General features: G+C 48.3%; 1 protein-coding gene across 3 annotated transcripts in view; it reads left to right on the forward strand.

Annotated features, from left to right (window-relative positions):
* ASIC1 (acid sensing ion channel subunit 1) overlaps positions 1-21,042 on the forward strand; it is a 601,299-nt gene that overhangs the window by 561,621 nt on the left and 18,636 nt on the right. For all 3 annotated transcript variants that reach the window (XM_069653671.1, XM_069653672.1, XM_069653673.1), the window contains 4 exons: positions 5,398-5,454; positions 5,565-5,718; positions 16,339-16,430; positions 18,003-18,082. In XM_069653671.1, coding sequence (XP_069509772.1) covers positions 5,398-5,454; positions 5,565-5,718; positions 16,339-16,430; positions 18,003-18,082 — 383 coding nt within the window. The remainder of the gene's footprint in view (positions 1-5,397; positions 5,455-5,564; positions 5,719-16,338; positions 16,431-18,002; positions 18,083-21,042) is intronic.

A 21,042-nucleotide genomic window follows, 5' to 3' on the forward strand; every position in this document is an offset into this window, starting at 1 on the left:
GCTGTGCGAGGGAGGATCACATGAGAGGCTGCCATCAAGGCATCAGAGTATGCCTTAATGGCATACTGTGATAATCCCCTTCAACAATACACAAAGCCTGCTGACAATACCCTCCAGTATTCTCTAGCAAACAGAATGACAAAGACTGTGACGAGCAGAGGTGCAGACAGGATAGGGCCTGAGTGGCCCAAAGGAAGCAGTCAGATCAAGCAGAATTAGGATAGAGGATAGGTTGGAGTGGAGAAGTGATGAAGGTGGACATATTCATGATAACAGTTTCTGTGCATTGACAAGAGGGGAAACCTGCTTGTAGGGGGTCTTGAAGGTTGTGGATGTCTAAGAAATTGATAAGATGGTTAAACAGAACCCTTTTAGAATAGTGCAGATGGAGAGACACAAGGCGAAAGGTAGCTGGTAGGTTCGGGTCAGCCCTTTGCTTTTTTGGGAGAGAGATGACTGGGTCTATTTTGAAAAAAGAGGGAACGCAAGCACAGTCGAAGGACAGGTTGAAGAGTTCAGCAAGGTGATAGCCACTAAAGAGGCCATAGGCTTGATTAGCGGAGGAGCAAGAGGTTCTGTTCGGGCACAAGACGGGTTAGCCTACATCAGTATAGACAGGACTTTGTCAGCATTAGTGTGATTGAAGAAGGAGATAGAGGCAGTCGATGATGGAAGAGTAGGCAGTGTGTAAAAGGGAGGAGGAAGGAGTGTGAGAAAGGTCTGGAGAGTGGCTCTAAGTTTGGAAATCTTTGCAGCTTGCAGCAAAGTATTCAGCTAGGCCATTAGCTGTGAGAGTGGAGTCATGGCCTTAGGAGGAGTGAGGAGTGAGTCTAGGGTGCCCTGTAGCCGGCGAGGACGGTTGGAGTGAGAATCAAAGAGGGTGAGGTAGAATTCCCTTTTCGCTCTATCAAGAGTGGCCTTCAGAGAGTTCAAGGCAGAGAGGTAGAGTTACAAGTTCTCATGCAAATGGGTACGCCTCCATTTGCACATCAGCCAATGCATGTCTGTGTGGAGAGAGCATATGCATGGGGTCACCCATGGTTGAGGATGCTGAGACTTAGGGGTGAACGCAATCAGTGGGAAGTGAGAGGAGAATGAGTATTATAGTAGGGATTGGAAGCGGGCGAATGCAATGTTGGTGGAAAAGGCACCAAGTGTGAATGAGGAGAGGGAGAACTGTAGGTTAGAGAGAAGGGGGAATGGCAGAAGGTTTACATTTTCTTTTAGTAATAGGTGACACAAATGGTGAGGAAAGGTCAGAGGTGGAAAGGAGATGGTGGAAACAATTGAGTGATCAGATAGGGATGGTGTGACAATAGTGTTAGTGGCTTCGAGAGAGGTGGAGGTGAATAAGAGGTCCAGAGAGTTACCAACTGTGTGGGTAGGTTATGGATAGAGTAGAGAGCTTTGCAACTAAGAAAAGACTGAAGTTCAGATTTCTGAAAAGTGGTTGGAGTGGGAAGGTTAAAGTCACCTAAGAGAATAAGATGATGTTCAGTGGAAAGAGAATTAAGGAGTTGCCCAAGATCATCAAAGAATGGGCCACTGGGACCAGGAGGGCAAAAGATAATGGTGATGTGAAGCGAGTGAGGCAGAGAAATAGTAGAGATGGTGAATTCGAAAGAGGTAGGAGAGGACGTGGCATTGGAGATTTGTGAGTCATTGAGACGGGAAGAGAGTAGGTGTCGAACACCTCCACCCCTGCTAGTCAATCGAGGAGAGTGAATGAAGGGTAGTTTGCAGTCATGGAGGGCTGCCAGAGTGGCAGTATCAGATGCAGAAATCCAGGTTTCAGTTATAGCAAGAAGGTCTAGGTGAAGAGAGTTGGAGTGAAAGTAGCCAGTGATAAAGTAAGTTTTGTTGCATACAGACTGAGCATTGCAGAGTGCAATTTTCAGTTCATGAGGCATGGAAGAGTGGAGAAGTTGAGTCTCAGAGGAAGAGAGGCGAGGTTGATAGGTGTTAGAGGAGGTCTGGTTAGCTCATCAGCCTTGTTTGTTAGAAAGAGGTGCAAGAGAGATGGAGTAGTAGTTTTGAGTTCTATAATAGGGACAGGAAAGGAGGATGTTGTAGCATGATTGGAGAAAACGTAGGGAGAGGTGAGTAAGAGGAGCAGGAGAGAATACATTATAGGTGAGTAGCACAGTGTGAAGAGACAATACACTAATTAGGAATCTTGGGGTACTCAAAGGAGCAGCAGGGAGCAAAACAAAAGCAAAGGCTCTTAGGTTAAGAGGCAAAGAAGATGATCAACAGCTGGTCTTCACCCTTCACTTTTGCACCCTTTACTGGGATGCCCCTGGCTGGACGCCCCTGGGGTCTTTAGAAGGGATGACACATGCTTTTGTTACCTGATCGCCTAGTCCATCAGTGGGTGGTCTCTCTGATATTGTCTGTGGTATTGCTGGGATGAGGTGATTTCTTCCTGATTAATGTTCCCAGAGGAACCTCTTGTCGCTTTCAGCTGGAGATGGGGTTGATCCAAAGTAGCCGCAAGAAGTGATGTCACCGATCCAAGAGAGCCACAGGAAGTGGTGATACCAACCCAAGATAGCTCTTCAATGGATGTTGAAGATATGGTGGGCCATGGCATGATGTGGTGGGGCATTGAGCGATATGGCAGGACTAAGTGATGTGACTGGGTGTAGTGAGATGTAATGGTCTGTTGAGGGGTATGTGCGGCTATGAAGATCAAATTGAAATATGGCGATGGCGTGATGTGTGACTGCGGAGGATGATGTGTGCATATGAAGGGTGATGAGTGCCAGTGTGGGGTTCTGGGTGTAAGCAATTCATTTTAGACAGCTCCACACATGGAGGAATCTGTCCTACTCTTTTGAGCTGACATTGGCTACTTGGAAGCGTGCAGGAATACATGCAATAGCAAACTAAGTGCGAAGGGCATCAGCCAGAACATTTCACTAAGAGCCTTGATCATATACTCAGAAAATATTGTACGGTGCTATGCCTTGAACAGTGCCTTCAATCAAAGTGAATAAGTAGGAACAAGGCGGGCAAGAGGAAGCGCCAGAGATCATATCCTGTGTCTGCCTGAGTGGTCATAGCTATTTATGAGTGGAAACATAGTGCTCCTCACTCTGTCACCGTGGATCCCCCCTTTATGTTGGGTCTGTGCAATTATCAGTGATGAAGCTAGAGTGGGCTACACTCCACCCAGTTCAGTCCAGTTATGGTGCCCATAAGTGAAGTTATGGGATCTAGATCCTGCCAACATGGCCGTGCAGACTGCAGTATGCAAGCATTGCATAGTTACTTTCCCTGGGACGGTGACAGAACTCTGAGGCGGAACATCAAGGCCTCTGATGTAGGGCACTGAATGAACCCCAAAGCAAGGGCAGAACTCTGGAGCGGAGAGTAGGAGGGATAAGCGATGACTCTGGCGGGGACCGTCTTTAGCGACCAGTGTAGGATGCACCGACGAGACCACAAAGAAGGATACACATGTTCCTCCACAGCCTCAGGCAACAGTTGTCTCTCTCATCCACACTACCTCTGCTTTCATCATCTTCATTCTCATGTGTTGGGGTTTCTTATCCAGGATGATTTGTATAGAATGTAAATACAATGGCACATGGGTAATTGTCAACAACAAGAATATATCCCACCATATGGTCCCAGAGTGATATCTGATCAACGCCGAGAGCGAATCTCAGGTTCTCTATGGTGTCACTCGGAACCAGAGGTGAAATGAACCCTGTTGTTGATGGGTGTCCATGTATAATGTTATGTTGTGTATGGTGCCCTAAGCATGATTTACCAAATTCTGTGCTGTCAACATTAACCAGTACTGCAAGGGTTGGATCAGGAGGGCATGGGGCGGGGGCGCACAGACAACTTGCCACAAAGACAAATACGTGGGGTCTTGTCCCCCTCCCCCTCCACCCTCTGTTATCACTCGCCTTCCCTCTACGCATCTCCCCGGAGCGCAGAGGAAGCAAAGAAAATGCCATATTGCCCTACTGTGAGGTCACACAAATGGAATATGGCTCCCATATGGCACCAGTGTGATGTCATGATGGTACGCTACAGCAGTTAGAAATATCTTTATGCACTAATGACATCTCTCTTTATGCACAGAAACATTTCGGCCAGCACAGTGATGGAAGCCCACATAGAGATACACATAGGCCCTTCTTGACACGTGCATGAAGGAGACTTGCTCCTAGTCCTGTAGCTCCCTGTTTATCTCATGGGCTAGTGCTCCTTTGAGGAGTGTCTACCACACTCCCTTTCTGCCTCCTTCCTTCCTTGTTGGCCCTTTCCCTTTGCTCTTCCCCAGCACTTTCTGTTTCCTTTCCTGAATGACCCTGTAACATGTGCTCTCCGCCCCTTCTCTGTGAACTCTTCAGTTCCACTAGAGGGCCTTGTCTCCTGCTCCCATGGGCTCGTTGCCGAAGCTCCGAAACTTCCTGGCCCTGATGGCAACTCCTTGTACAGCTAAAAAGCCATGCACGGGGCCTAATGCTTTACAGGCCACAGCATTGTTGGTAAGTGCTTGAAATGTCAAACGTGCTGCTCCACGGGCACGCTTGATATTTCGGCCACTTGGCAGCAAGTTCTTTGAAGGCATCCATAATGTTCCCACCTCTCTGGCGACTCGCTGACTGGCTGGTGACTGACTCATCTTGCTGTTTCTGCTAAAGTTGAGTGGGTTCTTGCTGTCTCAACAATGCATTGCAATCCAATGTTTCTGCATACCCTGCACTTTCATTAATCAATGGGAGCCGGGGCGGGGGGGACATCATGGCAGAATATGCAGAAGACCCAGGGATAGGACATTGCATAAACCCTGCGGCATAGGTTGTAGCTTGAATGTGGCTGGTAGGAAGCCATCAGCTCACAATGACATGACACAGGAGATTCAGTCATTGTTATTTTATGCTCCGGTGTCCAATAGTGTGGTTAATGGTGGAAAGATAGAGCACTGTCTTCTCGGGACACCACTGCGGACACAACGGCACAATACAGAAAAGCATAACATATCCAAGACCAGACACTTAGTTCAACATGTTTCAGTCGGGGCGGAACAATCCAGTGAATCATGATACAGGCTCCACTCCAGTGAAAGAGGTTGCATCTGAGGTACTAAACTTGCTTAGTCATAATGTGGTGCTCCAGATGTTCTGGTATTTAAATACCAGAAGGCCCAACAATATGGTCAAGTGGTGAAGGATCGTGGAAGCTGTAGTCCAGAATATGGTAAGGGGGGCATACTGTGTAACCATGAAACAGAAGAACATACGGGAACTCAAATCAGAACCTCCTGGATTAAGATCAAGGCGGGCATGAGCCTTCGAGCCATAGCCAAGGAAAGAGTTGAACGTCCCTTTCTATTTGACCATTGTTGACTTGCATTGTTTCTTCTCCCTCCTACAGGAGACTCGCCTTACTGCACACCCGAGCAGTACAAGGAATGCGCCGACTCTGCCCTAGGTAAGTCTGGTCATTCGGCAATCCATCCTTTCTCCATTACCTAATTCCCTGTGTGTCGGCACTGTCCTTCTCTTAGAACTAATAAGCTTCCCTGCTTCCTTTCTCCTCAGACTTCCTGGTGGAGCGGGACAATACCTACTGCGTGTGTGAGACGCCCTGTAAAATGACGCGCTACGGGAAGGAACTGTCCATGGTGAAGATCCCTAGCAAAGCGTCCGCCAAGTACCTAGCCAAGAAATTTAACAAGTCTGAGCAGTATATCGCGTAAGTGTGACCAGCGGCATGTGTTGTTTGTTGCTGAGGTGCTGTTACTTGTGTGTACTGTGCATTGGATGGGGTCTTTTAGTAGAGAGAGGATGGGGGGGAGGGCTGTCTGGGGGTGTTGCAGGGGTCTTCCAGGCATCTGCTTGATGTTACTCAAGCAAGTCCACCACATCACTTCATTAAGTCCCAAGGTGAGTGCTACTCGCGCATAACTATAAAAGACACAGCGTGTGACCCAATACATTACTTAACAGAGAGGTTTCTTTAAGATGATGGGGTGTACGTGTGTGCGCATGTGTGTGTGTGTGCACGTGTGTGTGTGGGGGGGCTAGCGACTGGCTGTTCATGGGTACAAGGCAGTCATGATAACAGCTCTTCCATGGAAGGTGGGGGTCCCATGTGGGATAGAACATCACAGCAACAGTATGAGTCTTGGTCCGGGTTTTGTTTCAGTCCTGGGTGGAACATGGTGGCCCTCGGTGCTGCTGTCTTACTGTTTGGATGACCTTCGTGTCGGAGGACATGCCTTTAGATGCACTTCTTCGGGGAAGGTCTCTGGGGTCGTGCTCTAGCTCCTTCCATTGATAGTATTCAATGTGGAAGACGTCCTGGGAGCTGGAGAAGGCCGCGGCAGCTCTAGTGATGGAGTTGTGATGAACGGTGTGTGATGGGAGAGGGTGACAGCATCTCTACATGGAGACCATGCCATCGAGGTAAAGAGGGACAATCCCTTGGTGGATTTAAATACTCGTGTAGGGAGCTTGCAAAAGCTTATCTTGTAGACTGTTCTCCATCCAGTTTGGTGTCTCAAGGACCCTTTAGCTGAAAGAGGAATTATGTAAGTTCCCTGCTAGGAATGGGTAGGATTCAGCTCAGGGTAGGATCCCCTAAAACGCAGGCCCTGTTTTATTCAGGAAGCCAAAGAATTGCCACAAAGTTCTGCTAGTGGAAACCCAGGCAATTGTGAAGGGTTAAAATGTGGCAATAACGTGTGTCCATGGCGAACAGAAAATCTACTCAAGCGAGTATTTCGTTTTTAAACTGCAGTGTCAAAATAAACCATTGAGTTAAGGTAGAGTGCCTAGTTTGCCCGAACCTTCTAGTCATAAGCACAGATTATCCCTGCTCTAAAGACTTACTACACGCCCAACGGCAAAGAATAAAACTGAAGAAGAGAAGAGAAAGTAAAAGACATTTATTGGTTAATCCTTGAATCGAACTGAGCAATGGGAAAACCAAAGAGCATCAACAGAGGAGGCTCTCTCTTTTGAGACCTGCTTGGAAGGGCCACCACTCCCTGAAGCAGGGACCCATATTGGACACTCTACTATCAGACAAGATAACATGGAACCTGGCACACTCATAAGAAGGAAAAAGAACAGATAAAGTAGAGCGAGAATGCTTTGAACTTGAGGGAACTACAGCGGAAGGGCCTTCTCATGCTTTAAGAAAAGTGTTGGTTTTGCTACATCTGGAAGAGATCCGGGGCTACTCTAATGTTGAGGCTGTCGGGACTGGGGGCTAGCTAGCCTTTTGGCTGTAGCCCCTGAGCTTCTATCCGGGGCTACAACCAAAAGACCAGGGTCTATAGCCCCTTCAGCACCCCCTAGCAATGCCTCTGGGCCCGGAGGCCTTGTCTAGCACCCCATTTTGGTGGCCTTGTTGGGAGTGGCTATGAAAAGAAACAGGAGGCGGCTTGAGTGGTAATGGGATTGAGGAAGAGGCTGATGCGTGTCCTGAGGTTTCAATGCATTTCGGCCAGAAGTACCCGGGTCCTGAAGGCCGCCATGATTCTGATTGGTTTGTGGCAGTGACTCCTGGCTATGTGTTTAATCCTGCGGGGAGATGCCAAGATAATCCTTTGAAAGCTAGCACTGCAAGACCCTCTACTAGGCAAGTGTGAGAGAGGCTTTATAGGCATAAGCACATCAACGTTCTGTGCCAAGATTTAAGTAGTAGTCAAAGAAAGATGGCTGACACCTGCAACGATGCACTGTATGTGTAGTGTAAATTAGTAGGCAATGGAAAGGTGAGTCACTTAATCGGGGTAGTAGGAATTGGGATTAGTGTGGGCTCGAGTCATAGGATTTGAATGCTAGAGTTAACCAGTTCTAATCTGTTGTCGACCTGGATTGGCAGTTTGTCATGCTGTGGTTCATCGGGGTGCGTATTTTGCAAAGAATGCACAGATGCTGTATTGTGTTGAGGAGGAAGGATAGCTCAAGGGCAAAGCAAATCGGCGCAATACAGGTTTGAAACCCGATCCCGCGCTTGGAAACCACTGCCTGATATTAAGCGCATTATAAATGAACAATAAAATAAAATAAGGGCAAAAAATATTGTCGAGACTCAGTCCGATCGCCTGTGTTCCTTGACTACGATGTTGTGAACAGGCATGTGGCATGTCGGAGATAGTAATGAGGGAGAGCCCCACCTCTCGAGACACATCGTGTCATGTAAAACAGACTGAAAACTCCTTAATCTGTCTCTTTTGTTAATGGTTGCACCTCTGCTGCCTGGCAGAGGCCCAGTAAAAGATAGATCCATATAAAGAAGGAACCAAAGGAAGCTACTAGATGGCAGAACAAAAAGGCAGTGGCCAGAGACGCAAAGAGAGCAGAAACAAAAGAGGGTATGTATGTGGTTGGCGAGAGCGAGACACCACAGGAGAGAACCATCGTAGTTTCCAGTGAGCAAGATAAGTGTCTGGTAAGTCAGTGAAAGGAGCCTGATAAGCCACTGGAGATCCAAGAGAGACACTCCTAGGCTCATGCACCCTGCACCTGAAGGAACAGTCCAAGATGCTGCAGAGGATCATAGGAAGAGCCGAGTCACCGAACACATCAGTGGAGAACCAAGAGGGACCAGTCAGAGGCTTTGGGAGCTGCAGAGCACGTGGAGAGCCAGAGACATGGCTCAGAGAGTGCCAAAGCCACCGAGTAAAGGTATCCCTTCTGAGTTGTGATGTTGACCCCTAGATGTCCTTTCAAGGTCTATAAAATGAATCGAACTACGAAAGCCCCTGCACTGGCAACTGAAGTCCCAAAGTGTTCTGTCAATGCGAAATAGACTACATATAAAGAGTGAATGCTGCATTCTGGGAATTGGAGTCACAAAGCTTTTGCAAATGAGAAAGATATTGCAAAGAAGAATACAACACTGTATTCTGGGAATTGGCGTCCCAATGTGTTCTGAGATTGTACCTAAGGAAGGCAATGCTGCATTTTGCTAATTGAAGGAAAGTCCCAAAGCATTCATTAAATGAGAAAGAAATGGCGCATAGGGAGACAGTCTCAATCCAAGGAATTGTGATCTAGAGATTCAAAGTGCAGTCCCACAGCCTTGTGAGAGAAAAAAAGAGAGCATTCTGGGAAGTGAAGGCAAAACCCCAACGAGTTATGACGAGGTAAAAGAGACTGTATATGACCACGGAACGTTGCATTCTGGATATTGAAGTAAAAGTCCCAATTAATTTAATGAGTTAGAAAAAACGTGGCAAGATTAAAGGAAAGTGTACACTAAATTCCAAAGATTTTACACAAGTCACAATGATAGTTAATTAAACTGGGCATGGCAGGAGGAAGGTGTTGCCCTCCTCCTCTTACTGCTTTCATGTACTCCTGGCGTTCACATTCCAATTGAACATGACAGGAGGACTGCACATGTAGGCTGTGTCCACCCAGAGTATACATGGCTATGTGTTTGTTGTGCGGTCAGCATAGGAAAATGTGTGCGGAATAGCCCCACACATTTTCCGAGGTTGATCTCCCATCATTCAATTTCTTTTCAGGCGAGTGCACACCCAACGTGCTGATGGTCGAATTCCTCAGTCATCTTTGGGTGTTTTCTGGTACTTCCCCTGCTGAGATCTTATCATCTATGAGGGTACTTGCAATTACCTTGTTGAGTGCTAGATCATCTATGAGGGTTGTGGTAAAAAGGTAAAAGTATTGAGTACGACCAGCTCTCGGTGTGCTTTATTCCTGAAATTGTGGTTTGTGGTGTGCGGCGTGGCTAGTGCACTGAGGTCCTACTCTTGACCTCATGTGATAAAGTAATTAACAAATTGTGCTAGTTAGTCGTGCTCGCCCCAAAAATGTATTACAAACAATGTTCATAGTTTATGGAGTTAACTCGCAAGAAAAAAAACACAGCCAACACATGTTTCGACACTTAGTCTTTCTCAGGGCTAGGTTTGCCATTTAGATGTTCTGAAGGAGATGAAAAGTCAATGATGACTGGGGTGGCGAATGGATTGTCTTGGAGGCTTGGCATTTCAAAATGTTGTGCTGTTAATTTGCACAGATCAGCAGGAAAATATATAAAATCCTCAAATGGATGGGATTCCCAGTTAGGGGGATCCTTGCAAGTGATCCGTGTTTCTTAGTTAAACAATCCACTCGACACCCCAAGAGCTAGATCATCTGTGAGGGTTCCTTGTGCTTCCCCTGCTGAGAGCTCGATCATCTGTGAGGGTTTCTTGTGCTTCCCCTGCTGAGAGATAGATCATCTGTGAGGGTTTCTTGCACCTCCCCTGCTGAGAGCTAGATCATCTGTGAGGGTTCCTTGCGCTTCCCCTGCTGAGAGCTCGATCATCTGTGAGGGTTTCTTGCACCTCCCCTGCTGAGAGCTAGATCATCTGTGAGGGTTCCTTGCGCTTCCCCTGCTGAGAGATAGATCATCTGTGAGGGTTTCTTGCACCTCCCCTGCTGACAGCTAGATCATCTGTGAGGGTTCCTTGCGCTTCCCCTGCTGAGAGATAGATCATCTGTGAGGGTTCCTTGCGCTTCCCCTGCTGAGAGCTCGATCTTCTATGATGGTTCCTGTCGCGTGGAGAGCATGGTGGGGATGGTGTTTGCAGCTAGACAGTTATTGACATCAGGCGGGGGCAGCAGTGGATGTGATGAAGGTGTAGAGTCTTACATCATGATGGAACTGGACACCCATATCTCTGGTACAGAGGGTGTGGCGAGCAAAATAAGGAGGAAAGGAAAAGGCAGTGAAAAAGTGCCCTGCAGTGGCTATGGAGGAGTGTTAATGAAGGATGGAGCATCAGGCAGCGGGTGGCAGATTGGGGCAGTCCCTTCATCTGAACTTCATTGAGCATTGTAGGGTGGAAAAGAAGACAATGAGGCCGTAGGCGTGCGCTAGGCATCACTGTAGGCAAATCCCAGCCACCTTGCACATCTGCCACAGAATCGGAAGGTGCACCATATAGGTCTAATCTTTTACCAAAGAACAAACCTGCATGATGGTTCACCTTCCTGGACCAGGGCAGGGCTAGGTCGGGTTGGTGTACTGTAGGTAGCACACCGCCAGCCTGCCTGGAACCAGGGGACAATGTGAGTTCATTTCTCCAAACATCTGTTGGCACCTCTCACCCCCTGCTAGCCTGACCTCCCATTGCTCCGGCTTACCTGCTGAAGACCTCTGTGCACCATCAGGCGAGGTTTAGATCACCCTTGAATTGGTCTAAACATTGCACTCGTGTGCTGTCCCCAGGGCCCAGTGCCTCGTTTTATATAAGAGGAAATGCGCTGACAGGTGGGTTAAGAGCCTGATTTGTGAAAAAGCGATGCCCAGAACAAAAAGTGCCTCAGGCGTAAATGTCCAGTGTTTTCCTCTAGTTCTAAGTTGAAGTGCCTGCGCTTGGGTCCTGATCTAGCCGGGTTCCCCCTTCCCTTGGCCTGGTGAGCGCAAGAAGGACAGATGTTGCAGAGCGGTTAAGACCTACCTGAGCCACTGGAGCGGGGAGGAAATGGTACAAGGTAACACTTTTATTTATCCCTTTGAATGAAATAGGAGGCCATGAAGAGGTATTGTTGAAATACTTTGTTTCTCTTCTAAGGAATGGGCGAAAATGTAAAGACACCCCCTACCAGATAGGGTTAGGGTCTTCTATAGGGTGAGCTCAGGAAGATTACCTGAGGATGACCCAGAAATTGGCATAAGGGTTGCAGATTCAGTGTCGGCAGTCTACAAGGCCTAAGGGGTTCTGCTCCACCGGATGTCGAGGTGGTGGCTGAGTTACAGTCAACTGTTTGCCGACGCTAGCAGGCAGGGCAGCCCTTTATGATACAGTGATGTCTTGGCGCTGGTCAGGATTGAGTGCTGGCAGTCGCAGTGGCAATGAACAAAATGGGCATGCGGCACAATGGCAGAGGCATCTGGTGGTTTAAGGTATGTGGGCATTCACGCCTGTCCAGCCTCTCGGTCACCGTTGTCTTTGTAATGCCAACGTTCTGCCAGTGAGGGAGCAGGCCCTGCACATTTATGGGGAATTGGTCTATAGGGGGAACCCTGACCCAAATGTCAGGGTTGCACCCATTCAAACAATCAGCGTGAACCTCTGCATTCAAACTTGGTGGCCTTCCTCCCAGGAAACCTCAGACATGTGGGCTCTGCCTTGGATCCCAGAGATCCATTCACCAGTTGGCCGCTGCCTGTCGATGCCACTCCAGCCTGAAAACTATGGGACCACCACAGCCATGCACCTCTACGTTCACATCTGGCATCCATCGCTCACACGTGGGCACAGTGGCAGGTTCCAGGACTCTGCGCCTGATCTACCATGCGGCTCACCAGCAGGTGCACCCTTTGGGTAGGCCAGGTCTGTGCCCCAAGAAATAGAGAATAGGTGCTCTCTGACTTTGGAGACTTGCACAGGGAACCAGAATACATCTTTGAAGAAGCTAGGGTTCCTCAGGGAGCATATTGGTTAGGGATCACCAAAGAAAACAATCAGTAATTCAGAACGAAATATGAAACAGTGGCATTGTGACAGTGTGATAGATGAGGGCAACGGTCTGCAACCTTTGGCTCGCTAGATGTTTTGGACTACAGCTACCATCAGCCCTTTCCAGCACAGACAGCAGCCTTGGGCAGCCCAGCACAGTCAATGGTGAAGGATCATGGTAGTTATAGCCCTAAAACACCTGGGGAAGCTAAACTTGGAGACCCCTGGATTGGGGCTTTCAGTCTCAGGGGTAACCCACCCCTTGTGACCATTATAAATGAGATATCTGGCACTTATTGGCATGTGTGACGAGTAATAACTGACTCATTTAGACAAAAGAAAAAGAGAGCACGGAAGGCTGGACAAGTAGAAATCATCCCTTTGGCGTTCATCTAAATGGAGTGGTGAGTACAATGTGGAAAGACCCAACCCGCTGTACAGTGCATTAAAAGAAGCATCCTCTGTGAAGATCTACCACCACCCCTGCAGCCCCTGCACCCCAGAATCTAGGTATGGGCCGGAGCATTAGGCATGGACATTTTGGCTGGAAAAAGATACTATTTCCTTCAAATATTCTAACAAAACGTCTTAGTTATGCCATAATCTAAAATTGCCTTTCAAATGTCACTTTGTCAACCAAAGACAAGTATTGCTCAAAGATGTCCAGCAAACATCGACGTCATTGAATTTGTACATTTTCTCTTTAGAAATGTGAGAATTAGGCGTTCTAATACTCACATTTCTAAAGAGACAAGCGCCAACTCTGCCTGGCCGGAAGCCAGAGGAGATTGTTAAAAAGCTAAAGATTAAGGCGAAATAAAAGTATTTACTGTTTTCTGGTGAGCACACATGTTTTACAAGAGAATTTTCTAGGTGTTCAAAAAAGTATAATTTATATTGTCAGTGTATATCAGCTGGAAAAACATGTAAGCAAACGTTTGGGTTACCAGCTGCAAAATGTTCAAGTCTACAAACTTTGGTAAGGTGTTGTTAGATTTATCATGTTATTAAAAACTAAATATAATATAAAACCAACATTGTTGGAACCTTTGCTCACTCTTTTGTTTTGGATTCTTTTTAATGGGTTACTGTGTTGATAGCATTGTGCTTCTTTGTGTACATCCTTGTTGTCTGAGTGCCTGTTTCCACTTAGCACGTGAATGTTATTGTTTGGCTAGAATTAGGAGTAGAGTTTTTTGTGAGATAGTTCTTCGAGTAAGCGTGAGTGTATGTTTTTATGTTATTTAATTTAACATGTATATGATGATACATGTTTACATTCTACTGTGTGTTTTTAGAGTGTGTTGCATATTTACTGTCATCTTTGTATGTTGTTGGTCTATGTTGTAAAGGTATACATATATGCTGATCTTACTTTTTGACTGGCTATTTGTGAGATGGGTTGTTGATTGAAGTGTTTTTTTATTTTATATTTAGTAATAATAGGTTCAACCTTAACAGTGGCATTGCCAACATTTGTAGGATTGAACTTTATATAAGCAGTGATCTTAACTTAGTTAAAAAAAAAAATTCACTCATTTGCTTTGGTTTTTAAGGCAGTGTTGTGTAATTTGTATGTGAGTTATCTTGTCAGATATACTTGGAAGGGCAAGGTTTTAAGTACATGCCTATTTTTGAAGATTTTTAGCAAGTTAGTTTGTTGATGTATGCAGAATGTTTTGAGACTGATCGGCTTTCATGCGGTTTGTAGACCATAGAGTGGGAGGTGTTAGACTTTTGGTGCTGTACGGCCCGACTGCATGCTGGGTGCGGCAGATCGACCGGTGCATTTCACTGCATCGTGTTTGGACTGTTGCAATATATTTTTCATTGAACTATTTCCACGTGATCCTACTGAGCGTTTGGTGCGGTGGATCATCTGGTGCGTTTCATGGAATATTACAGTTTCATTACTTGTGTTCCTTGGATTCTACTGCGCATGTACGGTGGCCCCACTGCATGCTGGGTGTGGCAGATCATCTCGTGCATTTCACGATAAGTTTGTCATTTTGCTGTGCCCCGAGTCTGCTCCTCATGAACGGACAGCAGTGTGCGTGATGTAGGCTATGCATGTTTCTTTGTTTTGTGGTATATTCTTCATTCCATTTTGTCCCTCTAATGCTACTATCCATAAACAGATATATATACTTCTTTATCTTAAAAAAAAGTGAGTATCGCGAGCTTTGCTTATCCCAGCTTTGAAAATTGGGTGAGGCACAGAGTTGGTAGATATGTGGTAAGGGGATCTATGAAAAGGTCATGAAACAACAACCTTATTTTTCAGGACCTTTTCTCAATATCACGGACAACAAGTGCCATTTGTGCCAGCCTGTAACCCCTTTGAGAAGACGCGCGCGCGTGCATGGTCCGTGCGTGCTTGTGTGCGCACGCTTAATGGGCATGGAGGGATGTTTCATGTCCCAGCGAGATTATGCATGAGGTGAACCACCCTCCCAGCTCTTCAACGTACAGATCAAGAAGTTGGAGGGCTCTCCACCCTCCCCTCCCCACAAGACACATCCCATCCCTGGTTTCCTGCCGTCCTATATCCATACAGATCAAGAATTTAAGTTGGAGGGCTCTCCACCCTCCCCTCCCCACAAGACTCATCCCATCCCTGGTTTCCTACCGTCCTATATCCATACAGATCAAGAATTTAAGTTGGAGGGCTCTCTACCCTCCCCTCCCAACAAGACACATCCCATCCCTGGTTTCCTACCGTCCTATCTCCATACATATCAAGAATTTAAGTTGGAGGGCTCTCTACCCTCCCCTCCCAACAAGACACATCCCATCCCTGGTTTCCTACCGTCCTATCTCCATACATATCAAGAATTTAAGTTGGAGGGCTCTCTACCCTCCCCTCCCAACAAGACACATCCCATCCCTGGTTTCCTACCGTCCTATCTCCATACATATCAAGAATTTAAGTTGGAGGGCTCTCTACCCTCCCCTCCCAACAAGACACATCCCATCCCTGGTTTCCTACCGTCCTATATCCATACAGATCAAGAATTTAAGGTGGAGGGCTCTCTACCCTCCCCTCCCAACAAGACACATCCCATCCCTGGTTTCCTACCATCCTATCTCCATACAGATCAAGAATATAAACGGATTGCTCCATGAGGCTTGACAGATTGGGATGGGTGGATGGGTGGTGCAGTGCTCAAATCGAGGGTACACGCGGGGGAACGGAATCCACCCACTTTTTTCAGAGGGTGGATTCAGTCCCCCCCAACTAAATTGAGAAACATTGAATGTACGCATTAAAAGCCAACCATGGGGATCAAACCACAGTTGTCAGGTTTGCTGCCCAGACACTTGACCACTGCACTATACAACCTGATGATAAAATAACAACTAAAGGTGAAATGTCCCATTTCGGTTCTGCAAGTCCCAGGGAAAACATTTGTATTTGTCCTTGGAGTGTAAAACATGCACACCTTTTAACATTTTCAAAAACACTATTAGAAGAAAATACCCTCTCTTGGTTTTGTGTGTGTGTTGATTTTATGAAAGGCAAATGCCATTTGTCCTGTATGAAAGGCAAATGCCATTTGTCCTGTGCAATGTGGGTGGTTATGTGAAGCCAATTTAATGAAATGTGCATATTTCACCTTGACATGCTAATTTCTGCCGACGTCACATTCCATTGCGTTTGTTGATGAGTCTCCCCACTTTAATTTTTAGGACTTGACCCCTGGGTGGGTGGGTGGGTGGATGGATGGAGGACTTAGGTGCATGGATGACTAGGATGGGTGACTAGTAAGGGTTGCAGGTTGGGCCATTGGTGAGATGGACTAATGAGAAGGGCACAAAAGGGTGACGTGTACAAGAGAGAACTCATGGACTCTGTGTCTTCTCTTTCCGGATCACTTTTACAGGGAGAACGTCCTGGTACTGGATATTTTCTTTGAAGCCTTGAATTATGAGACAATTGAGCAGAAGAGAGCGTACGGAGTTGCAGGGCTTCTGGGTGAGTAATTCAGCGTAGACCTTTGGTTTCCAGCTTGTGGCAACACACGCGGCACATTTCAGCTCATTGACTACACCCCCAACATACTCTAACAGACATCCAAACAGACCGTCACATCCCATCAACACACCTACACCTGCCCTAATGGCCATCATATACTAAGCTAGTAGTGCTGCATCTTCCGAAGTGAGGTGGCCTCGGTCTTCCCTGGTTGGTACTGCCCTGAGTGTTCCAGGTGTCCTGCCTTCTTAAGGGCTTCCTAGTCATAGCCTCCCCGAGAGATCCAGTGCTTGTGCTGTTTTTGCGGTCTCAGCGTCAGTGCCTCCTTAAGGGCTCCGGCGTTCATGCTCCATTGTGGGCCTCGCACTTGATGTCTCCTTGGTGGTACTAGAGTCGGGTCCCCTTTGCGAGCCGCAGAGTTGATGCTACTTAAAAAGGAAGTGTGAGGGCCCTGGAGCCATCTCACCCTCGTGGACCCCAGAGTCTGCCTTATGGGGCTCTGGGCTTTAAACTCGGGATGGCCTTTGATTACTGATTCACATGTCGCCCACTAGATGTTAAACTATCACATGATGCTCCCCTTCACCCCAGTCCCAGCCCCGCACCTCTCCCAACTCTCTATTGCACGTGGCAGGAGCGCAGTCTGATGCATTGTAATCTTCTCATTAGAAAATGCTAATGTGTTGATTAGCATATGCAATTAAATGTGTTTTTTAATCTTCTTGTATGGCATTTCTGTTTTCCATCGACCCGCATCTACGTTGTGATCTCCTGCAGAGTGTAGTGTGCCCTGGAGGAGCACGCGCTTGTTTCTGGGGTCAGGCCTGCTCGGATCACACACTCGCATGGGGCAGCAGGGAATGAGGGAAGAGGGTGACAGGAGGTCAGAGAAAGTGAGAGGGCGCAAAGGGAGGTCAATTGCACTGCTCGCCTGTACTGAGTGACATGTGTCAATTTCATCTCTCTGAGGGCGCATGTGCCGGTCCCACTCAACTGAGGTACATGTGCCATAATTGCCCAAAGGGGGCCATGCCCCACTCTGCTGCGCTGCAGCAGCGTGTGCCTATAGGCCCCATCTATAGGTGAACTTTGTGGATTTACTGAGAGGGCGTGTAGAGAGCACAACGTGTACTACTCCCCCCGTATAGAGGGGACGTTTCCCAATATCATCTGTACTGATGGGTCATGTGCATGGCCATGATCCCCTAAACAGATGGGGGGGGGGGCACTGCCAGCTCACCTCCTCAAGTGGCAGCTGAACCTCCAATCCCCAGGGCACTGCCATCTCAAGGTAACAGCAGCTTCCTCTTCCCCATCTGCCGGGACCTTCCACGCCACATTATGGCAGTGCCACCTCTCTAAACGGTAGCCCCAGATCCCAATAAGAGCTAAACCCCACGCTAAGGGAGGTCAACCTCATCCTATCCAATACATGATGGCAGTGCCAGCTCCCACCCACTGTGCTAGTATGCTAGTGCCGCCCGCCTCTTTGGGGCGCCATCTTGCTTTGTCATTTGCTGCCTCAGGGCCAGGGGCTCTCCAGGCTCTCACTCTTCCCGTCTTCTCCCACAGGTGACATTGGGGGGCAGATGGGGCTCTTCATCGGAGCCAGTATCCTCACCGTGCTGGAGCTCTTCGACTACGTGTACGAGGTGAGACCTCCTGCTCCATTGCCTGCGTCACTGTGTGCATGTGTCACTGTTTTCAAGCGCATACTAGGCACACAGCTAGATATGGGGGCCGGGGTGGGGGCAGCAGAGAATTCATGGGTGGTCCCAACCCAGGGCCAAGGCAGATCATCTGGCTTGGCGCCAAGAGCCAACAGAAGGTGAGCCAGCGAAAGACCCAGGACAGAAGGTGTCCGGCCTCCCCACTTGGCATCCTCCCTCCCCGTCCACCATAACACAAAACCCCGACCTGGCACCCTGCCTCACAGTCCCGGACACCCATCCCAGATTTCCTGCCCCACGAACAACACAGCACCTGTACCTTGTGTCCTGCTTCCCCACTCTGACAACACAAAACCAGTACCTGGCCCCCTACAACACAACCCATACCCAGCCTCCTGCCTCGCCCCACCCCACAAAATAAATCCCATACCTGGTGCCCTGCCTCCCTACCCCGCAGAACACAAAACGTATGCCTGGTACCCTGCCTTCCTAACCCCTACAACACAAAACCCATACCTGGTGCCCTGCCTCCCAATCCCACAGAACACAAAACTCATACCAGGTGCCCTGCCTCCCCACAAGACACATCCCATCCCTGGTGTTCTATCTCCCTGCCCCGCACAACAACAAAAGCATACCTGGTGCCATGCCTCCTACCCCAAAGAACACAAGACCCATTCCTGGTGCCCTGCCTCGCTCCCCCAAAGAACACAAGATCCATGCCTGGTACCCTGCCTTCCTAACCCCTACAACACAAAACCCATACCTGGTGCCCTGCCTCCCAATCCCACAGAACACAAAACTCATACCAGGTGCCCTGCCTCTCCACAAGACACATCCCATCCCTGGTGTTCTATCTCCCTACCCCGCACAACAACAAAAGCATACCTGGTGCCATGCCTCCTACCCCAAAGAACACAAGACCCATTCCTGGTGCCCTGCCTCGCTACCCCAAAGAACACAAGATCCATGCCTGGTACCCTGCCTTCCTAACCCCTACAACACAAAACCCATACCTGGTGCCCTGCCTCCCAATCCCACAGAACACAAAACTCATACCAGGTGCCCTGCCTCCCCACAAGACACATCCCATCCCTGGTGTTCTATCTCCCTACCCCGCACAACAACAAAAGCAGACCTGGTGCCATGCCTCCTACCCCAAAGAACACAAGACCCATTCCTGGTGCCCTGCCTCGCTCCCCCAAAGAACACAAGATCCATGCCTGGTACCCTGCCTTCCTAACCCCTACAACACAAAACCCATACCTGGTGCCCTGCCTCCCAATCCCACAGAACACAAAACTCATACCAGGTGCCCTGCCTCCCCACAAGACACATCCCATCCCTGGTGTTCTATCTCCCTACCCCGCACAACAAACAACGCATACCTGGTGCCATGCCTCCTACCCCAAAGAACACAAGACCCATTCCTGGTGCCCTGCCTCGCTACCCCAAAGAACACAAGATCCATGCCTGGTGCCCTGCCTCCCTACCCCCTACAACACAAACCCAACACCTGGTGCCCTGCCTCCCAATCCCACAGAACACAAAACTCATACCAGGTGCCCTGCCTCTCCACAAGACACATCCCATCCCTGGTGTTCTATCTCCCTACCCCGCACAACAACAAAAGCATACCTGGTGCCATGCCTCCTACCCCAAAGAACACAAGACCCATTCCTGGTGCCCTGCCTCGCTACCCCAAAGAACACAAGATCCATGCCTGGTGCCCTGCCTCCCTACCCCCTACAACACCAACCCAACACCTGGTGCCCTGCCTCCCCACTTCCCACTTCCCACAACACAAAAGCAATACACGGCATCACAATTTTGGCCGATGGGACAGTGCGATAGCATGACTTGACTAGGATCACACATTTAGCTAAGCAGTGGAGCAGGAATTTAAACTTACTTTGCAATGTAGACACTTGTACACTTAACTTCTCAACTACATCTGGTTCAAACGTTTTAACGTATGCTTTCAAGTACCTACACTTCCTTATGTTGTGCAAAAAGAGCATATTTGCATCTTGCATATCATTCCCCTCCTCGCCTTCTCGTTAGCTACTCCTAACACAGGGAAGGCACGAATGTGTTCCTAGTTTTTTCCCCGTTTGGCAGCGAGCAAGCTGGCTCGGGGTGCGGGTGCCTCTACACTTCTCGCGTCAGCCACGAGCCAGCAATCCGCCCCAGGCTCACTCCTCTCTACAAACAACGGGCCAAGGTGCGCTCTGCAGAACAAGTGTAACGCGTCATTTAAAACATCATTCTGACCTAAAACCAAATCACGAAAAGAAAACGAGGCAGAGAAAGGAGCATGACTCATAAAATGCTCCTCACATGCGTATTTCCAAAATAAGAGAACATTTGGAGCCATTCTCCAGGGAGTAGAAGATGACGAAAAGCATTTGCGTCATTACACCCACTAACCCTCCCAAAAAGAATGAGAGTTTATGGTTTCCAAAAAGGAAACACAGAAGTGCAGGCACTCACTTTCCCAGGGTACCTGCTTACTGTCTGGAAGCGCAGGCACTCACTTTCCCAGGGTACCTGCTTACTGTTTGGAAGTGCAGGCACTCACTTTCCCAGGGTACCTGCTTACTGTTTGGAAGTGCTGGCACTCACTTTCCCAGGGTACCTGCTTACTGTTTGGAAGTGCAGGCACTCACTTTCCCAGGGTACCTGCTTACTGTTTGGAAGTGCTGGCACTCACTTTCCCAGGGTACCTGCTTACTGTTTGGAAGTGCAGGCACTCACTTTCCCAGGGTACCTGCTTACTGTTTGGAAGTGCAGGCACTCACTTTCCCAGGGTACCTGCTTACTGTCTGGAAGTGCAGGCACTCACTTTCCCAGGGTACCTGCTTACTGTTTGGAAGTGCAGGCACTCACTTTCCCAGGGTACCTGCTTACTGTCTGGAAGTGCAGGCACTCACTTTCCCAGG

The sequence above is a fragment of the Ambystoma mexicanum genome, chromosome 3q, assembly GCF_040938575.1.
Source record: "Ambystoma mexicanum isolate Mex_15411 chromosome 3q, UKY_AmexF1_1, whole genome shotgun sequence".
Classification (NCBI taxonomy): domain Eukaryota; kingdom Metazoa; phylum Chordata; class Amphibia; order Caudata; family Ambystomatidae; genus Ambystoma; species Ambystoma mexicanum.